The sequence below is a fragment of the Gracilinanus agilis genome, chromosome 4 (genome assembly GCF_016433145.1).
Source record: "Gracilinanus agilis isolate LMUSP501 chromosome 4, AgileGrace, whole genome shotgun sequence".
In the NCBI taxonomy this organism is placed as follows: Eukaryota; Metazoa; Chordata; class Mammalia; order Didelphimorphia; family Didelphidae; genus Gracilinanus; species Gracilinanus agilis.
The window spans coordinates 26,979,828-27,001,808 of record NC_058133.1 but is presented as its reverse complement, the minus strand read 5'-3'; the positions used below and the strand labels follow the sequence as shown (position 1 = coordinate 27,001,808).

Genomic DNA, 21,981 nt, shown 5'->3' with positions numbered 1-21,981 from the left:
GAACGGATAGATGGTACTAGGTATTGTTTTGTTTCATGTATATATCTGTGTCAAATGTTGGCCTTCCCCAGTGTGGGGAAACAGAGGAAAACAGCTTGGAACTCAAATGAAACAAGGAACAAAATTTAAAAAAATATTTTTTAAGGGAGGTCCCTAGTACAGTGTCTGAGGGATCTATGCTTAACTCTAGATTGTTGAACATTTTTATCAACAACTTAGATAAAGTCAAAGAGAATATCAGTTCATATTTGCAATGGCACTTTGGCTTGCAAAGTGCTTCAACAAATATTTATTAAGTGCCTACTATGTGCCAGGTACTTGGAGATACAGATATGATAACTGAGACTCTGAGCTCCTTGACAGCCACGATCATCTCTCTACTCTCTTTGTCTACCTAGCCCTTAGCACAGTGCCTGGCCCATTTCGTCATTCAGCCATTGAGTTGTGTCTGATTCTGACTCTTCATGACCCCACGGACCATAGCTATCCCTGGGGTTTTCTTGGCAAAGTATTGGAGTGATTTGCCATTTTCTTCATTAGTAGATCCTTATGTCAAGCAATCAGAGGTTAAGTGACTTGCCCAGGGTCGCAACGCTAGCAAATGTCCGAAGTTGGATTTGAACTTGGGTTCTCCTGACTCTAGGTCCAGTGCTCTTAACCAGGGAGGCACAGCTGCCTCAGCCTGGCACATAGTAGGTATTTAATAAATGCTTATTCACTGACTGACTGAAATAATCCCTATTCCAAGAAACTTATGTCCTACAGTACTGGGAGGTACTAGAGGTGAAAGCATGACCCCTATTTTACGGATGACACAATTATCAAATCTGTAGATAACACAAAGACGGGAAGACTATATTGGATCCAAAGAAGATCCTTGGACTAGATGGCCTCTGAGGTCCCTTCCAGCTCTAGATCTAAAACTGTATTCATTCATTAATTAATTAAAGTAACATTTATTATTAGATGAGAGCAAAGGACCAGAGCTAATAAATGGAATAAATGTAAAGTCTGACAAGGGTTCGAAAGTCCAACCTCAAAAGTTCATGGAGGTACAATTGGAAGATGATTATTATTAAAAAAATTTTTAAAGACCTAGAGGTTTTTGGTGGATTTCAGTGAGTCACCAAAGGGATATGGCAACCAAGAAAGCCATCGCTGATCATCATACACAAGACCTAGAAGTGAGTCTGGGTTCTCCAAGACCAGGACCGAGGAGCTACCAAACAGAAAAGGCTTGCAGTAGACCAGACCGGCTAAATTCAGAGGGATTAGCATTCAAAGCCCTTCGAAATCCAGTCCTGTCCTGTCTTCCCAGCCTTCTTACGCCTTCCTCCCCAAGATGCACCCTTTCCATCCAATGACACCAGCCTTCTGACTACCCCACAGACAAGACGCTCCGAGGCATTCTCTCTGGCCGTCCTCATACTTGGAATGCTCTCCCTTCTCCACTCTTTCTGACCTTCCTGACTTCCTTTAAGTACCAATTAAAATCCCACCTCGTACAGGAAGCCTTCTCCAATTTCTCTGAATTCCGGTGCCATCTTTATTAATTTATTTCCTGTTCAACCTGTGTATTGCTTGCTTTGTCTGTATTTGTTTGCCTGTTGTCTTTCTCACTAGACTGTAAGCTCCTTGAGGGTAGGCACTGTCTTTTGCCTCTTTTTGTAACCCCGGTACTTAACACAGTGTCTGGCACATAATAGGTGCTTAATAAATGTTAACTGAAATAATGAATTAATGAATATAGTATTAGAGCTAGAGCTAGAAGGGACCTCGAATGTCATCTATTCCAATCTCATTCTTTTACAGGGAGGAAACTTGGGCCTAAGGAGGTTGTGCCTTGACTCTGACCACATAGATAATAAGCAGGAAAGCTGGGAATTTCTATAGCACTTTGGAATATACCAATATTTTTCTTTCAAAAAATGTATTGATGAACTTTTAAAAACATCTGTTATTTTCTGATTCTTCACACACATCCTCCCCCAAATCAGAGCCTCTTCTTGTAACAAACAAGTTTAATCATCCAAAACAAATCAAAATGTTATTGAATCTGAATGCAGATTGGAGCATAGCATTCTTGACTTTATTTCCTCCATGAATTTTTCTCTAATGTAAGTGACATGCATCTTATTTCACAACATGATAAATAGGGAAATATATATTATATGATAGATAACCCATGTACAACCTATATCTTATTGCCTGCCTTCCTGGGGAGCCAAAAAAAAAAAGAATGAGAAAGATTTTTCCGATATAACTAATGTGAAAATTTGTTTCTCTTGGACAAGTACATTTATTTTAATTTATTACATACTAATAACAAATATGTATTACATTATTGTTAGGTTGCATATATTATGCTATCTATATAAATAAAAATAAACGGCAACAAAAAGCTGTATGCCTCATTCTATGCCTACGGTACACCACTTCCCATCTGAGACAGAAGCTATGCTTTACTCCTGATTGGCTGGTTCCTCTCAGAACTTTCAGTGCAAGAAGGATGCTCAGGACAAAGATGTCTTCATCCCTCTCCAAGTCACACTGCTGACTTGTTTCCACAAGACCTTTGCCACACTCTCCAGTATCTTCTTCCACTCTGATCTCCTTCTCTTATTAGAACAGAACCTCCTTGAGGACAGGGACTCTGTCTCTTTCTGCCTCCATTTGTTTCTCAGTACTTAACACTGTCTGGAACATAATGAGTGCATAATAAATGCTTGTTCAGGAGCAGCTAGGTGGCTCAGTGGATAGAAAACCAGGCCTGGAGATGGGAGGTCTTGAATTAAAATATGACCTCAGACACTTCCTAGCTGTGTGACGCTGGGCAAGTCATTACCCCTATTGTCTAGACCAGTGATGAGCAAACTACGGCCTGCGGGCCAGATGGGGCCCCCCTGAAATGGTCTCTCCAGCTGCCGGACATTATTCCTAATCTGACGAATACAATGAGTAGGATACAATACAATGAAACTTCGAAAGAGTTGCCTTAGAAACAGACTGACAGAGGAGCATTTCCTTTCCTTTGGCCCCTCTTTAAAAAGTTTGCCCATCACTGGGCTAGACCTTACCACTTTTCTACTTCGAAACTGATACTAAGGCAGAAGGTAGGGTTTTTTAAAAAAATGTTTGTTCACTGATTGATGGATCCAATGGCCTTTTCTCAATCTTCAGACTTCTTGACCTCTTAGCAGCCTTTGACACAACTGACCACCCTCTCCCATAAAAGACTCCTTTCTCAGGGCTTCTGATCGATCTGGTCTGGACAATTATGATAGACTCTTCTTGAGGAAGCTTGTGATACATTGGATGGAGCAAGGAAGATCTGAGTTTAAATCCAGACTCAGACATTTACTACCTGTATGACCCTAGTCAAGTTGCTTAGCTTCCGTTTGCCTCATTTTCCTCAACTGTAAAATGGGGGTAATAGTAACAGGGGATCTTGTGAGGACTAAAAGGGATAATATTTGCAAAGGGTGCTTAGCACAGTGCCTGGCACATAGTAGGTGACTTGTAAATGCTCATTCCCTTCCCCTTCCTACAAATTCAACATGTCCAAAATGGAACTCCATCCCTTCTCCCCTAGTCCCATCCCTTCTTCCAAAGTTGCCTATTTGTGTTGAGGGCAGCATCACTCCAGGGATTTAGGCTCCTGGCCTTGGAGTCATCCTGGACATCCCTCTCACTCATTCTACATATCTAGTAATTTGTCAAATCCTGCCCTTTCTATGTCTGTGACATCTCTCACATCTGTCCCCCCTCTCTACCACCACCACTACCCTAGTTCGAAGTCTCATCTCCTTGTGGCTGGAATATTGAAGCAGCCTTCTAACTGAACTTTCAACTTTTCGCTTTAAGGATCTCCAATTCAGGGGTAGTTCGGTAGCTCGGTAGATAGAGAGCCAGGCCTGGAGATGGAAGGACCTGGGTTCAAATGTGGTCTCAGGCACTTCCTAGCTGTGTGACTCTGGACAAGTCATTTAACCTCAATTGTCTAGCCCTAACCACTCTGCTCTTCTGAATAAAACCAGTACTTTGTATCAATTCTAAGAAAGAAGGTAAAAGTTTTTTAAAAATCTCTTATCAGGGCAGCTGGGTGGTTCAGTGGTTCAGTGGATAGAGACCCAGGCTCAGAGATGGGAGGTCCTGGATTCAAATCTGATCTCAGACACTTTCCAGCTGTGTGACCCTGGGCAAGTCACTTTACCCCATTGCCTAGCCCTTATCACTCTTCTGCCTTAGAACCAATACCCAGTATTGATTCTAAGATGGAAGGTGAGGGTTTAAAAAAACCAACTCTAATCCTTTGAACAGCTGACCAAACAATCTTCCAAAGTAGCAGTCTAACTATAGTCATTCCCCATCTCAAAAAGCTTTAATAGCTCTCTGTTTACTCAAGGACAAAATGACCAAACTCTTGAGCTTGGCATTCAAAGCCCTTCACAGTCTGGTTCCAGCTGACCTTTCTAGGCTTATTACATATTATTCTCCTGCATACATTTAGTGATCCAGCCAAACTGGCAGCTCCCTTGCCAGCCCCCTCCAAAACTTGGAATTCCATCTGCCACCTCTGTGCATGCCTGGACTGTCTCCGTGGTAGATGTGTGCTCCTTTTACCCCCCTTTGCCTCAGAATCCCTGGCTGGCTTCAAACGACAGCCATTTAATAATTTTCAGTCAGTTCCGGCTCTCTGTGATGCCATTTGGAGGTTTCTTGGCAAAGACAATGGAGTCGTTTGCCATATTCTTTCCAGCTCATTTTACAGATGAGGAAACTGAAGCAAACAGGATTAAGTGACTTGCCCAGGGTCACACAGCTAATAAGTACCCACAGCACAGATTTGGACTCCTGAAGATGAGTCTTCTTGATTCTAAGGCAGTGCTCTATCCACTTTATCACCTACCTGCCCTCCACCTGCTATAAGAAGCATTTGAAAAACTCTTTAGCTGTTTAGTGTTTTCTCCCTCCTCCTCCAATTTATCTGCATGCACGCTGTGGCCCTTCAGTAGAATGCCAGTTCCCTGAGGCCAGGGACTGTTCCTCATTTTGTCTTTGTACTCTCAGCACGTGGCATCGGGCCTGGCACAGTAATTGCTTGATGCATTAGACAGCTGGGAATTAATGCAAATAAATGACTTATTTATAACGACAAAGCTTGGCCCTGAAGAAGAGCTCTATAAAGACATCTGTCTCCCTCTTGGTGGCTAGTCTGGCCAGTTTGGCTCCCCGGCTCTTTTCCCTCTTCCTTTTGGTTGAGGGAAGGATTATGGAAAGTAAAAGTGACGGAAGAACAAGAGAGAGCGATAAACATTCTGAAAGAGGAAAATTAACAAAAACATCTCACTTTCTGTGACAGTTTTCCCATGTCTTCTCTCAACGGATCTATTTAAGAGAGGGCACGACGGCTCCTGATCTCTTCATTAGCACCAGGCGGCTCTGCTCTGGATTCCTCCATCATGCCTCCTGGCAGGGACCTTCTCCCCTTCCCATAACTTTTTAGCACTCTTATGGATTATCTTCCTCATTAGATTAGAAGCTCCTTGAAGGCAGAGACTGCTCATCTTTTCACTTATATTTGTATTCTATTCCCAATAAGCAGCACTTGATGCCTGCCTGCCTGCCTGCCTGCCTGATTGATTGATCCTCACGACAGCCCGGCATGGGAGGCACAACAGGGATTTTTATGTCTATTTGGCGGATGTGGAAGCCAAGACCCTTTTCTTTGTGTCTGTGCTTATCACAGTGAGAGCATGTAAACGCTTGCAGACTGCCTGCCCAATAAGGAAAAGAGTGGAGGTCCTTTGTGACTGCTTCCCCTCCCCAAAGGCAAAGGGCTGGGTGGCAGGAGAAAATGGCCCCCCATCCGAGGGACTGCGATGGAAGAAGGAGGCGGCTAGCTAATTGGGACAGTTTCAGTTGTGACTGCTGCTCTCGGAACCCCAATTAAGGCTGTCCCTCTTCGCAGAAACTCCAGCCAGAGAAGGGAAGTGACAGATTTCCCAGGGTCCTGGCTGTCTCCACACCAACACTCTCCTTGAACTTGCTAACAGCGCCTTCGTCTTCATTAGCTACCTCTGTCCTTCCTGGGCAAGGACAAGGTGGGGGCTTTGAAGAAAGCTGAAGTCCCACCTTCTGCAAGATGCCTCTCCCAATCCCCCTTCATGCCAGCACCTTCTCTTGGAGATGACTTCCTATTTACACTGCATACCTTCTTGAATGTTCATAATTAATCATAATAATAGATAACATTTACATAAGGTTTTAAGCACTTTATAAGTGCTCATTCAATCTTCATAATAAGCCCAGCAGGCAGGTGCTATTATTATCCCTAATTTAGAGATGAGAAACTGAGTCAGACAGAGCCTAAGTGACTTCTCCAGGGTCTCACAGCTAGTCAGAATCTGAGATTGGATTGAAATCTTCCTGGTTTCCGGACTGCAAGTCTAGCACTCTATCCATTTCAACAGCTAGCTACTTCATTGTTTGCATTATATCTTCCCCCTCCCCCAAGAATATAAACTCCTTGACAGAGTTAGCTTTTCCCTGGCACTTAGTACTGCGCCTGGCATCCAGTAGGTACTTAATAAATGCTTATTGCCTTGTCTTCTAGTTCTAAGACCTAAATTTCTCCCCACGACCTCCCAAAGGATTAGGGGTTTTAGAGAAGCCTTTCCTTTTAGATAGCCTTTCCTCTTTGCTTCTTCTCTCTTTCTCTTTCTTCCCTCCCATAGGATCCTATGGGTGTTAGAGCTGGAAGGGGCTTCAGGAGCCATCTAGTTCAAACTCATTCATTTCCTGCTCTCTAAATAATCAACAATAAGCATTTTAAGCATATACTACATGCTTGGCTCTAGAGATACCAAGAAAATGAAGCCATTCCTGCCCTCGAGGAGCTTACTTTCTTTTGGGAGAGAAACCACTTGTACTCGGATATATATACATATCCATTCAAAGTCATTTTAGGAAAGAGAGTGTGGAGCTGCTGAGAGAATCAAAAAAGGTCTTATGGAACAGATTGTTTTCTTTAGTCTTAGCTAAAGTCTTCCACTTTCTGGAAAAAGCCCCTCCCAGTCCTCCTCAATTCTAATACTTTCCCTCTGATGCTACTCCCAGATTATCCTGCCTAGATCTTGTTTGTCCAAAGTTGTTTGTAGGTTGTCTCCCCCATTAGACAGAGAACTCCTAGAGAATAGACAGGCTTTTGTCTTTGCATCCTCAGCCCTTAGCACAGTCAGTTCCTGGCACATAGTAGGGGCTTCATAAATGCACATTGACTGACTGAGCTTTGAATGAAGCTAGATGGTAGAGTGGATAGAGCACAGACCATGGAATTAGGGAGACTCATCTTCCTGAATTCAAATCTGGCCTCAGACACTTACCAACTGTGTGATCCTGTATAAGTCACTTGCCCCTCTTTGCCTCAGTTTCCTCATCTCTAAAGTGGGCTAGAGAAGGAAATGGCCGAAGTGTGGAAATGGGAGATGGAGCACCATCCGTGACCTAGCTGACTTTGTCTTAGTCTCCAGAGCTTTGTACATAATCAGTACTTAATACATGTTTGTTAAAAATCTAATTGTAATTGAATTCTGTGAAGTCTGTTCCCAGGGAGGGGCCACCTTCTCTCCAGCTGTAGCCAACTCCAGCACTATTCAGAAGCATCTGCAGCCTTCCCCACCCCCTCTACTCCTTTTCTCTCCCCCCACCACTTTCTCCTTCCTCCCCCTTCCCTTTATCTTCCTTTCCTTCCCCACTCCTCCTCCCCTTCCCCCCTCACTCTCTTCCTCTTCTTTCTCCTTTCTGCCTCTCCTTTCCCTGCTATCTCCCTCTCGTCTCCCAACTTCTCCTCTCTTTCTCCTCCTTCCCCTCCCTGTGGGAAGTCTGTCCTGTTGCTAAGCAGCCTGTACACAGACCCGAGCTGAGGCTGATGGCACAGGGGTTGCCAAGCTTCTCTCCATCCTCATGTGTGCTCCCTGGCTGTCTCCCAATCACTGGCTGTCTCCCAGGTAATGAGGCCTCCCCTCTGCCCCAAGGGTGAGGATGTTCTCTTCTCTGATATGTAATTAACTTCCCTAGGAGCTGAGGTAGCCAGAGAAAGGTGGAGAGAGAAGGACTCCTCATGGGAGAAGGGAACATCAGAGACAAAGGGGTTGGGGGGAAAGAGTGTCAGAGGTGGAAGAGCATTGGGACCTTAAGAAAACATTTCACTGCATCTGAGATCTAGAGCTAAAAGGGACCTCAGGGACCTCCTAAGCCAATCCCTTCTCCCCTCATTTTACAGATGAGGAAACTGAGGCCAAGAGAATTAAAGTAACAACATCATAGGGTCATAGGCCTGGAATTGAAAGAAAGCTTAGTCTAACCTCTAAGGCCCAGAGAGGGATGCAACTTGTCCAAAATCTAGTTCCCATCCATACCTGAGCAGGAATTTCCCTATAACATAGTCTAGAGGGGTTCATGTGACCATTGCTTAAAAGATCTTTCATGGTGGTAAATCCATTCTCTCCAGGGCAATCTACTCTACTTCAGGATGTCTCGTTGTTTTGCCAACATTAAGCCAAAATCAGCTTCTCTGCAAATTCCTCCTCTGCCCCCCAGCCCCTCCCTGCTCTTTATTCTGTTCTCCAGGGCCAAGCATAAGAAATCTAATACTGTTCCCAGGACACTCAAGTTCCACCTTTCCAGGAGTTTTTTCCTAAGACCCAACCTCTAGTTCCTTCATGTTGAGGGCTGCCATCTTCTGGGTGCTGTCCAGTTTATCAGTGGCCTTCCTAAACTTTAGCAGCCACAACAGAATCCTGGTAACCAAATGCTATTGCTTTCTGGAGCACAGGACATTGGGAGTGACCAGACCTCTCTCTGACATGAGCTTTCCATTTGTGCAATTTCTACCAATGGTTACAACTTCTTTCCCTCAACTGTGATTGGGAACTTCTGGTTGAAATTTCCCTAAGTAACCCTCATCCATTAATGGCAGATGATGCTAGCTGATGGATGAATTAATGATGATAAAGAAAATGAGAGGCAGTGTGACGGAATGGTTAGAGAGCCAACCAGGGACTCAAGGAAATTCTCCAAAGGAATGAAAGCACCAAATAGACAGAGGTGGATAGACAGAGAGCTAGAAATAGTCAAAGCCACCATTTTTGTGATCCCCTATCATTCACATTTATGATCTCATTTGAGCCTCAGGATAATACTGTGAAATACATATATTTTTCTCCCTATTTTACAGATGACAAAACTAAGGGGAACTGACTTGTTTGGAGTCCCAGAGCCAGGAAATACTCAGAATTTGAGAATTTGAAAATAGGTAATGCATTTCCATATTCCTGGTTCTTCCCACAATACCCCCAGCCTCCCTTTCTCCTTTCCTCCAGTTTTCCAGAAACCTCACCCTATGTGGGGAGCTACATGAAGCCATCTGGTTGAACAATTGGCTCATGAGCATCACTGAGCATCAATGGCTTGAGCAATTTACTGGAAATGGCTGCCAAGCCCTCCTGGAGCAGACAGTGAGGTGCTAGAAGCCTATAAGGAGCCTGCAGGGTATGTGTGTGGGGAACAGCTGTGATGCCTCCCTGGGGGCACCATCATACTTGTTTCTGTCCTGCTCTGAAATCCAAATGGGGGATAGAAGGGAGAAGAAGGCTCCTGTCACTCCCTTTCACCCTTCTGTCCCTGAGAAGTGAGAATGAGCAATGACTCGGCCCCAGGAAATCAAGGAATGAGGGCAAAGTTGGCTCTCATAGAAGGAACTAGCCCATATCTAGCCCTGTAGGTGAGTAGGAAGCCAGTATGGAGGGAGAGATGCTGGAGAGCCACAAACACACAAGGGATTGAAATGTATGTGGGGAGTATGATACAATGGGAAAAGGGCAAGGAACCTGGATTCAAGGACCTCCGTTTTCTCTTCTGTATAATGAGGGAGTTGGACTTGATGACCTCTAAGGCCATCTCTTACTCTAAATCTAGCATCCCAGGAAGCATCTAGCAGCAAATCTTGGAATTATGCAAAGCCTCCTTCTGTGCCTCCAGGATCATCTCCCAAACTCCTCTTCCTCCCTACTCTGTCTAGCCTGCTGAAAGCCAACCAACTCTAACCTTTACTAGTTGTGTGCTGTTAAGGGAGAAACCAGGGAAAGGTGCCTTGAACAGTAAATATGGATCCAGGTGGGTGTGAGAGACAGGAATGACAGGAAGGGGCCCAACAAGTAGGGAGACTAAAGTTTAACAGCAAAGGGGTGTCTGTAACTGAATTGGCTGTTGGGTCCAACTGCCGCTCTGAAGCATCAAGACTAGGCCTGTGGTGATCAGCAAAGTAAAGGCAGGAGTTTATAAGTTAAGGCAACACATTTAATCAAGGACAAACTAAGATTAAGGATGGGAATAGGGTTTGCTACACTTAAAAGCTAAGGGCAAACCACAGGGGCAGGGGAAGGACTTGACTGCACTCTCCTGTGATCTAAGCAAGACAGGGCCCAAAGAGAGCTGTACTGGAGTCACAAGGGAAAAGTTCCTCCCGACCTGCTTCCAGCCAGGTTTGGTCAGCTTAGCTGAGGACCTGAGGGTGGCTTTACTTGGGATCTCACGGCTAATCCAGGGATGGTTTCAGGATGCCAGGAGTCAACTCCACCAGAACAGGTGATCCAAGGTATCCAGGTAGGGAGAGAAAGTTTGCAATGCTGTCCACCAGATCACAAACCATTTCCCTCCTCGGTGCTGCTCTGCAGGTCTGATGACCTCTGCTGTAAGCCTTCACCACTCTCAGGATCCCAGGGAATCTGGATACAACTCCCCTGGCTCTGAGATCTCCCAGGGTCAGCAACAGTTTGTGCCAACCACCATGGAGTCCTTCTCAGGCACACGCCACTTCCTCCTTCCCCTGCATTCCATTCAGAATGTCCAGGACCTCCAGCTAAGGCTTTTCCCAGCCTGCTTACACACCTACTTTTAAACTTATGCCTCTTACAGTGCCCATGGACAAATTACTTCACCTCTTATGGGTTCAATGTCCTCCACTGTCAAAAAGAAAAGTCAATAATACACTTCTTCCCTCACAAGGTCATTGGGCAGGGTGGTAGAAACTCTGTAAATCATAAAGTAGTAGGGATATGGGAGCTCAAAGAATCAACTCAAAGGCCTCCTCTTCCAAGAAGACTTTCTGAGCTTTCCTCTCCCTCCACCTTATCATTTTCATCATTATCCTGCATTTATTAATCTCCTACTATGTACTATGGGTAGCTTGGTGGAACAGTGAATAGATCTTGGAATTAGAAAGACATCTTTGTGAGTTCAAATCTGGCCTCAGACACACAGTAGCAGTGCAACCCAAGACAAGTCACTTAACTCTGTTTGCCTCAGTTTCCTTATCTGTAAAATGAGCTGGAGAAGGAAATGACAAACCACTCCGGTTTGCCAAGAAAACTCCAAATGGGATCACAAAAAGTCTGACACCACTGAAAAACAACTAAATAACAACGACTATGTTCTAAATACTGGGGATACAAAGACAAAAGTAAGATGGTTGGTCCCTTGGCATCAATGCATTTACATTCTATCCTTGGACTCTGTGTGGATCCTAGATTTAGAGCCAGAAGGGACCTCAGAGGCCATCAATTTTAGAAATGAGGAAATTGAAGTCCAGAAAGCTGAAGTGACTTTCCAGGGTTACATAGTTATGAAAAGTCTGTTACAGGATTGGAACTCAGGCCTTCCTGACTCCAAAATCCAGTAATCTAACCACCGCACCATACTGCCTCTCCACCTAGGGGCTAACATGGATTCCAAGCCAATTTGAATGTTCTCAGCACTTTGGAACTTATCGCATCTGTTTTTATGATTTAAGTTTATATTCCAGAGCTGGAAGGGACTTCTGTCTGGTCCAGTCCTTTCATTTTAGAGATGAAGAAACTGAGTCTCAGTAAGGTCCCTTGACTTATAACAAGGACACAAGACCATAAATTGAGAATTATAAAGTACTTAGAAGGCTTCTAGCCCAACCTTCTACAGATGAGGAAATTGAGACCCACTCAGAAAGTCCAAGGTCCTAAAGGTAGTTAGATGGCAGATGTTAATCCAAGTCCCCCAATTCCAAATCCAGGGCTCTGTCCACTGTCCCACACCACCTCCTCTTTTCCACTATGAGGACTATGAGTTCCTTGAGGACAAGGGAAAAACACTCCCATACCAAGCCAGGCAAAGGGCTTTGGCTACCTCAGCAACTTAATAAAGGTTTGCTGAATTGGACTGTGGCTACCTGGTGACAACTGATAAGTGGGGAAAAAAAGAAAGCTGGGGCGTGGGTGGGTGGGTATGGGGGCTGGTCCCAAGACTGTCAACCCCGAGAGGGCAAGAACTGTTGGATCATCAGCCTATCTGGGATTACTTAAGGCCTTTCTGATGGATGGATATCCCTTGTTAGGTACTTGTGATAGTCTTGGGGGGATGGAAGGAGGGAGATGAGAAGCAGTGAAAGACGCAGGCCTGGTCCTCAAAAGCTGAGTCACACAAACACAGACACATAGAATTTCAGCATTCAAAGGGATGTTAGAAACCATCTAATCCAACTAGTATCCATGGAATCAATTATCTTTACAACCTCCCCAAAGGAAGTCTTTCTGGAGACCTCCAAGGAGGGGTAAGTTCACAGCCTCTGAAGGCAGCCTCCTGGACCTCGGAACAGCTCAAACAGTTAGCAAGTAGTAACTTATATCATTTCCCCTCCAATTCTCCTCATTCTGCTTTCATGGGCTATGAAATCCAATGATTTTTCCATGATATCTTTCCTAACACTTGAAGACAGTCATCATCCCCACCCAGTCTTCTTTTCTCAATTCAGTCAATCAAACAGCATTTATTAAATGCCTACGGTGTGTCAAGCACTGGACTAAATGCTTGGTTTACAAAGAAAAGTCAAAACAGTCCCTGCCCTTAAGGAACTCTCATAGATTCTAATGGGCAAGACAACATGCAAATCACTAGGTATATACAAGATATATACAGTGTGTATGGGAGGGAATCTCAGAGGGAAGGCAGGAGGGGGATGAAGAGACCAGAAAATGCAATCCAATGAACATTTATAAAAGCCTGTTGCGTGTGGGGCACTCTGCTGGCTGCCTAGGGATACAAATATGGAAAGACCATTAAGGTTTGATTGCAAGAGGAAAAGTAGGTAAGGTATCCCAGAGGGGTGATGGTGATGACCTTGCTACTTTTGTTCTAATTTCTAGGATCAGTTTCTCTTTGCTCTGGCCCCTAGTTTTATCTCAAGGCCATTCAAAGAGGACTTGGAGAGTGAGGCTAACGTTGGCAGCCCAGTCTCCACACAGGTCCTATGGGATCTAGGGAGTCAGAGTTCTTGAAATGAATTTTGGGGACAAAGACTTATAGACAGTAATTTAATGAGAATTACAGGGGATTTTCCTTAAAAAAAAACAACCCTTAACTTCTGTCTAAGAATTGACCCTAAGCACCAGTTCCAAGGCAGAAGAATGGTAAGGGTTAGACAACTGGGGTTAAATGACTAGCCCAGGGTCACACCACTAGGGAGTATCTGAGGCCAGATTTGAACCAGTACTTCCCATCTCCAAACCTGGCTCTCTATCCATTGAGCCACCTACCTGTTCCTACTGGGAATTTTCTAACCTAAAGTCAGATGATTGTCAGGACTAGTGACCTGAAATTGGCACCAGACAAGCATTGTCAAAAAAAATAGACTTAATCTTAGACTGAGTCATTCTTTTCACTTGCTGGCTGTTGTTTGGGCAAATTAGCTCCTAGTCTTGGCTATGCACTAAAAGAATAGAAAACATCCTTGTCAGGGAGGTTTTTCTACTTACTGTACTATTGGAATAAAGAGTAGCACCTGGTATCAGAAAATGGCTTGGTAATCTTGAGACCAGTGAAGGAACAACCAATATATTAGGGACATGATACCCAGAATAAAATAGAGCAATAACATTGCCAAAGAATATTAGAGTGATATCAAAAGGATAAATAATCCCAACCACATATTCATCTTTACCATTTGTCCTAACATATGTGCCCTCTACATGTGTCCTGGCCACTTTATTTCTGCATGTATACCTTTATATATTCCTTAAGTGTGTGCTCCATATATATATGCTATCCACAAATATTCCTTGGTTATTTATTTTCTCTATATGTGTGCCATTTCCTACTAGTAGTGTGGTAACCTGTGAAGGAAATATACCACACAAGGTGGGGGAAATCTTTTCTTGTCATCTTATTTTTGCTGTGCTATTTGATTAAATGTCTTTTGTTCTGAACTAAAGTATCTTCTGACTGGCTGATAAAAATAAGAATATCAGTGGGGGCTCATGAGCTATGGTCTTGAGTGAGCATCGACCCATAGAGTGTTTCAAATTCAGGGTAGCTTTCCTAGGGCTGAATATGTGAACGGTGTGCCCCAGGTATTATGGATAGATCATCACCACTTTGGTGCAGGACCCCAAAGTCTACACCCAAGCCCTAAGCATTCTCTCATCATTGACATCCCAATGGCCTGTTGTAATGCTGTCTCCCAGACCCAAGGGACCAATTTGCCCTTGGGGAGCATTCTAGTTCCAGTTCTAACCATTTTGAGACTCACCCAGATCTGGAGTTTCACTCTCTTCTCATTGCGGTAAACAGTCTTCACCTTGAAATCAATGCCCACCGTGCTGACGAAGGCTGGCGTGAAGGTGTCATCAGCGTACCGGAAGAGGAAAGAAGTCTTCCCAACACTGCTATTGCCAATGATGAGCAATTTGAACATGTAGTCAAAGTTTTGGTCTGAAGCATCTTTGCCCCCGGCTTTTCCTCCTTCTGTCACTGAAGCCATCTACAAGAGACACACACAACCCCTTCTGTCACCCAAAGATGCATGAATCCCCATCTGAGATCATCCAGAGACACATCCTTGTGTCAGACAGCGGAGAGCCTAGTTGTGGAGTCAGAGGAGGCAGGTTCAAATCTCACTTCTGACATCTAAACCTAGGTGACATTGAACAAATCACTTTGCTTCCTTGAACCTCAGTCACTCTCTCTGTGAAATGAGGGCCCAGATGACCTCCAAGGTCCCTTATACTCTAGATCCATGATTCCTCCAGTAGGATTGTCCCAACACTTGCACCTGTAGCCCTTGTCCATTTGACTTTTACCCAGACATCCTGGCCTTCCATACCTTTCCCCTCCTCTAGGCTTCCACTGAATAGCCCCTTCCTTGGAACCCCAGCTCCAATTAAGTCATTCTTACCCATCTTTGTCCTTTCCAAGGCCTGCTTTAAGGCTTGGCTTATGCTCTCCCCTCACTCTTCCCATTCCATCTATTCCCAACCATGCCTATCCTCCAAGTCCCACCTTTTCCAGGACACCTACCCTGATTACAGTGAGCGCTCCCTCCTTTCCAAACCTGATGAGGTTTACCACTCAGTCAGGCACTAAATTTGGCTGCCCAATCCAAGAAATGTTTATTATATGTCTATTACCTTCCAGGCACTGTACTAGGCACTGTGGATACTAAGATGAACAAAAAAACAGTCCCTGTCATCAAAGAATTCTCATTCTCCTGAAGAAATGTCTCTAATTGTTTCTTTTATGCAATTGTCATCTTCCCAAATAGATTATAACTCTCTAAGATCAGGCTCTTACAGTGTGGCCGAGGGCAAAGATCTCTGAATTTGGAAGCAGAGGATCCCTAGGTTCTAATACTGACTCTGCCACTTACCACCTCTATGACCAAGGACAATTTACTTCTCTGAGCCTCAGTTTCCTTATCTGTAAAATACAGAGGAGGAACTAGAAGATTCCTAAGGTCCTTCCAACTCTAGAGTTCAGACTGTCCTCCTCTTTTCTTGCCAACAGAGTCAGGCATTTGTCATCCAAACAATTACTGAACATCCACTAAGGAGAATGTCCTCAACACTGAGGAGCTGGTCTCTCTTGTTTCTAGGATATGACCCGACTCCTCTGTTTGGCATTTCCAGCCCCTCTACTCACTTGCTCTATACTCAAACTAAACTGGGTTGCTTGATGTTTCTTGGACATCCCCTTCTATTTCCTGCCTCTGTGCATGACCCAATTCTTAGAATGTTCTCCTACCTCCCCTGCACCTCCTAGAGCCCCCCTGGCTCCATCTATAGACTATGAGGGCCTAGAAAACTGAAAAGAAATAGAACATACAGAATAAAATATCTGAATTAACACAACATGAAATAGAGATCTTGGACAAATTTCAGATTAAGAAATCAGACCAGTCAAAAAGGAGTTAATGTGTAATCCCTGGTCCAGACGGACTTTCAGGTAAATTGTATCAAACTTTTAAAGAATAATTATATAATAATCTACAGTGCATAAATTATTTTCAAATATTAAGAAAGAAAACACCTTTTCAAACTCTTCTTATAAGATATAATCCTGCTTCATAAACTAGGGAAGGACAAAGCAAAGAGCCATATATCTCAATAAATGTTATTTATGAATATTGATTAAAAAACTTTAACTAGGGGGCAGCTGGTGGCTCAGTGGATTGAGAGCCAAGCCTAGAGACAGGAGGTCCTAGGCTCAAATCTGGCCTCAGACACTTCCCAGTTGTGTGACCCTGGGCAAGTCACTTGACCCCCATTGCCTAGCCGTTACCACTCTTCTGCCTTGGAGCCAATACACAGTATTCACTCCAAGATGGAAGGTAAGGGTTTAAAAAACAACAACAAAAAAAAAAACACTTTAACTAAATTACTGACAATAAGGTTGGCACAACATATCCAAAAAATTACTAGGCAAAATCAAATTGGAGATTCAAAGATAGTTCAATATTAGGAAAGCAATATCACAAAGAAAATCATTCAAAACCACATGATTACATCAAGAGATGAAGAAAAACCCTTTTGGCATAATATGGTAACAACTTATGCTAGACACCCTAAAGAAAACAGACATAGAAAGAACCCTTTTTAATGTGGTAAAAATCTAAATGTTTTAAATGCCATTATACATAATGGGGAAACACTAGAAGCTTCTCCAGTAAATACAGGAATAAAACAAGGAGGGCCCCATTCCCTGCCACTACTGGATATAGTTGTAGAAATGCTAGTTATAACAATAAGACAAGAATAAGAAATTGAAGTCACAGACATAAACATTAAAGGCATAAGGAGATAAAATTATCTTTGTTAGCTGACATGATGTTTTAATTAATTAATAGAAAATTAGCAAATAAACTAAGAAAGAGAAAATAGCAAAGCAGCTAGTTATTAATTTAGTAATTTCACAGCATTTTAGTAAAGCAACAGGTTACAAAATAAAACCACAAAAATAAATAGCATTTCTACCTAGCAGTAACAAAACCCAGGAAGAAATGATAGAAAATGAAGTTTTATTCTAAATAACTGTAAATCAATTACCAACATATCCTCAAGACATGTATATAGTTACAAAAAACTCTTAAAAGAAATTTAGAGGTATGCAAAGTCAGATCAACAAGCATTAAAAAAAACCCAAGCCCTTACCTTCTATATTAGAACTGATACTAAGTATTAATTCCAAGGAAGAAGAGTGATAAAGGGCTAGGCAATTGGGGTTACATGAGTTGCCCAGGGTCCCCCAGCTAGGAAGTATCAGAAACTAGATTTGAACCCAAGATCTCCCATCTATAGGCCTGGCTCTATCCACTGAGACATCTAGCTGTCCCTGGTCAGTAAGCATTATTAAGTGCTTACTATGTGCCAGGCATTCTGCTATAATGATGGGGACACAAGGAAAGGTCAAAATCTTCACTCACATTCTAATACACGGAGAAACAACATAGCATACAAATGACTATTAACATGTAGTTCTATCGATATAAACATTTCTAGATTTAACAGTAGATATATACGCAGCAAATTGAAGTTAATCTCTGAAGAAAGCTATAAGCCTCTCAGGATCAGGAAGACAATATATAAAATGACTAATATAAATGGAAAGAATAAGTACAACAAAACAACTGAAACTATATTTTGCAAAATTAGAAAAACCAAGTTTGGCCCTAAAAGAGATAGACGAAGATAACATCCCCCAGACTCCTTTGCAGAAAACTGTAGACCATCAATGTGGGATACTCCATATAACATCTGGTTTTTAAAATGTGTTTTTGCTGAATGTTTTATTTCTTCTTTTGCTGAAATAAATTTTTAAGGAGATAGCACTGAGAAAAGGATAAAGTAGGGAAATGTAAGCTACCTGAAAACAAAAAATGGCAAAAAATGTATTTACTTTTCTATGATAAATAAAGAATAGCTTAAGTAACTAATGACAACATGTGTGACTATAGCTTGCCAATAGGATAAAAATGATAACACTATCTAAATTAAATGTAGGAATTCAGTCTTATATAGAACTAGGCCAAATAACAAAAATCATTTAGAAGAACAAAAGGTCTAGGATTCTCAAGGAAAATAATGAAAAAAAAGTAGGAATAAGAAACCAGTGGAAGCTAGCTGACTATATCGGGGCTAGGAAGGGATGCTGTAGAGAGAGCGAGGCAAGGCTGTTCAGGAGTGAATTTGGACCAGATGCCACTCCCCCCACCTTCCGCCCTCTATACCCACACATTTCTTCTAGCTCTCTGATTCTGGTCTTGACTTGTAAAAAAAAAAAACAACCTGAAGCCAAGTGAGAAAGAGTCAAACACTAGACCTTTCACAGAATACACAGAGGTGAAGGAAGAATGGCAGGTGACTGGGGAAACACATTTGGACAAGTTCTCCAGGGGTTCTTCATTACAAGGGGACAATTTTTAGCAGGAGTTACTCAGGCATTCAGAGACAGCTGAGAAAGCAAGCATCCCTGGGGCTGCCCAGGCTAGCTGGCAGGCAACAGGCAGAGGAAGATTAGAACAAGCAGGCAGGACAGTGCCCAGCTGTGAATTTGGAAATCCATGTGCTAGAAAACATCGCTCACCAGCATCATGTAGTCAGTTCTTGTTGCCCCCATAAATAGGGAGCCCTGGTAGTGACTGTCTAATGAAAGGCAAATGAAGCCTTGGAGGTCAAGAATGGGCGCCCCTCTCTGGAGAGCTCCTCGGCCCTAAATGCTATCTCTGGAAAGTTAATGGATATTAATGATCCCCAAATCTCAGCAGGAAGGGACTTTAGGGGGCATCTATCATCAGTTCTAAGGCAGAGTGCTACGTTCTCTCCAAGAAGTCTCTTACTCTGCCAAACATATCCTGAGATCCAGTGACCCTGGCTCCTTGCTGCTCCTCACACAAGACACACCATCTCCTGATTGGACATTTCTGCTGGCTGCCACCCAAAGCCTGGAATTGTCTCCATTCTCTTCTCTACTTCCTGGCTTCCTTCAAATTCCAGCTAAAATCCCACCTTCTACAAGAAGCCCTTCCCAATCCCCCTTGATTCTAATATCTTCCCTGTAATTTCCACTTTATTCCATTTATATATAGTTTGCTTATGCATCATTGTTTACATGTTGGTTCTCCATGACACTGTATGCTCCTCTAGGGCGGACCCTTTCTTTGTAGTCCCAGGGCTTAGCACAGTACCTGGCACATAGCAGGCACTTATTAATTTATGACCAACTGATCAATATTCTCATTGGTTTTGCTTAAGCAAAATCATAGAATCTCAGCACTAGAAGGAATCAAGGGGCCATCTATCTGACCCAGCACATCAAACATACCCTATAAATGATCATTCCAACTCTGCTTGAAAGCCATCTACCTCCCCACCCCCACACAACTCCTAGAGTGACCCATTCACTAACGGACAACTCTTCTAGTTAGAAAGATATTCCAGGCCCCAAGACTAAATAGAATGCTTCTTGGCTACCTCCCCCCATTGCTCTTGTTTAGGGCCCCTGGAACCAAACAGATTGAGTCTCATCCCCCTTTCACAGGTCAGTCCTTCAAATATTTGAAGGCACTTAGGAAGTCTCTGCTCCTCCCTTAAGTTTTCTCTTGTGCAGGCTACCCAGGTCCAGTTCCTCCCATCTGACCTCATATAACACAGATTCCAGGCCCTTCCCCATCCTAGTTTGCCATTTCCTTCCCCAGTGGCAGAAGTTGTGACTTGCCCAAGATCACACAACTAGGACATTTCTGAGGCTGGATTTGAACTCCAGACTTCCTGACTTCAAGCACAGATCTCTCTACTTTGCTGCCAAGCAATCTAATGGATCCTTCTGGGATCCAGTAATATGAGGGACTAGAAAACAGTGAAGGAAGGGTAAAAAGACCAGCTCAAATCTTTTCTCTGCTTAGTGTAAGCTCTCCCTCTCATTCTATGACCTTGGGTGAAAAATTCTACCTCTGGACTTCATCTCTCCTTTTCTCAAGGTTGTTCTTTGAGCCTCCAACACCTTCATTGTCCTTTTCATCAACGGAATCCCTAATAACCATCCTTTAAAGCTCTCATCAAATGTCAGCCCTTCTAAGATGCTCTGCCTGATAATCCCCCAAACGTACACACCTCAGCCCAGAAATCACAAACACAGTTTTGTACTTCTTCTATGGACTAATTCTGCAACACTGGGCACTATAGTTATTTGTTTGTGCTTTAGCCCCAAACTAGAATGTAAGCTCTTTTAGGCAAGGAACCAGTTTCTTTCCCAAACTTTCTCTCTCCCCTAGCATCTAGCTCAAGATTCTGTGCCCAGAAGATGTTTAATAAATATTTGTTAAATATAGGAATGAGTAAATAAATGAATGGATTAATGTAGTGAATGACAGGAGTGGATTGGACCCAATGTTTTTCAGGGTTTCCTTCCAACTTTGACATTCTAGGTTCTAAGGTTCCTTCTATCTCTCACATTCTATGAATTCAAAGACTTCAAGTCTTCTAGCTGAAAACTGGTAGAAATAGATAGTTTTAAAAGTTCAAATGTTTCTTCGTAGAATTCTGGTTTTGTTTCAAAAAAGTTTTTTAAGGAAATATGATGACCTTGGGCAAATCAGAACCCTGTTTGCCTCAGTTTCCTCATCTGGAAAATGAGCTAGAAAAGGAAATGGCCAAGCACTACAGTATCTTTGCCAAGAAAATCTTAAATGAGGTCATGAAAAGTCAAACACTAAACAACAACAGAATGATTGCCTACGTTTTGGGTGAATCCTGCCTTTATAATTATCTCATTATTAAGGGGAAATATCATATTGTTAGGGTCCAAGTGGATTGCCACCCAAGGAGCACACGGAGACAATGCAATCCAAGCAAAGGGAAGTCTTTATTTCTAGTGCGCGCTAGGGGAACTCAGCAAAGGAGTTCCAAAGCAACATAGTCAGAGTGGAGTTTAAATACATTTTTGAAGCTTTGATCTAGTACCTATGAACAGATTCATGGTTTCAGTTCAGTGCTCAGGAAGGAACAGGACTTTACCCTAGAGATAAAAGGACTCAGTGTTTTGGTCCGGTGCTTAGACTTAAGGAGAACAAGACATTACAGGTATCAGACAGGTATGCAAGGTGGGAGTTAGTTGACTGGTTTTAGTTTTAATCATTTACTTTACTTCATTCCCTACTTCTGTTTGTTCATAGTGAGAAATCTTTCTCACGACCAAGTCATTACATAATTTGGGGGTCGTCTCTTTGGTATTGTTGTTTCAGAACCATAACCTGGATAGTGTTAATAAGATCTTTAACAAACCGGACCAAGCAGTTAAAAATGCAGGGTCCAAAAATCAACAAAAGAACAAGAATCACTAAGGGTCCCAGAAGGGTGGAAAAAAAAGTGGTGAACCATGGAGAAGACTGAAATAACTGCTGATACCATGACTGACCTGTTGCCCAGGCTCTTTCCCTGGAGACTAAACTCCTAAAGGGGGATTATAATACTTAATATTGATAGTAGTGAGGCTCATAACTTGGGGAAAGCACTGGGGGTTTTTCTTAATAAGGGAAGAATTTCCAATACAGGTACCCCAACCAGTAATGGATTGTAATGTTAGACTGACCTTTCGGTCTTCCCAGTTACAAGAAGTTGGTCT

At 42.9% G+C, this 21,981-nt stretch overlaps 1 protein-coding gene across 1 annotated transcript in view; it reads right to left on the bottom strand.

Moving 5' to 3' along the window:
- The window catches only part of RAB3B (RAB3B, member RAS oncogene family), a 48,684-nt gene extending 33,836 nt beyond the window's left edge, over positions 1–14,848 (bottom strand). The window contains exon 1 of the mRNA XM_044673962.1: positions 14,618–14,848. Coding sequence (XP_044529897.1) covers positions 14,618–14,848 — 231 coding nt within the window. The remainder of the gene's footprint in view (positions 1–14,617) is intronic.
- Between the last annotated feature and the right edge of the window lie 7,133 nt (positions 14,849–21,981).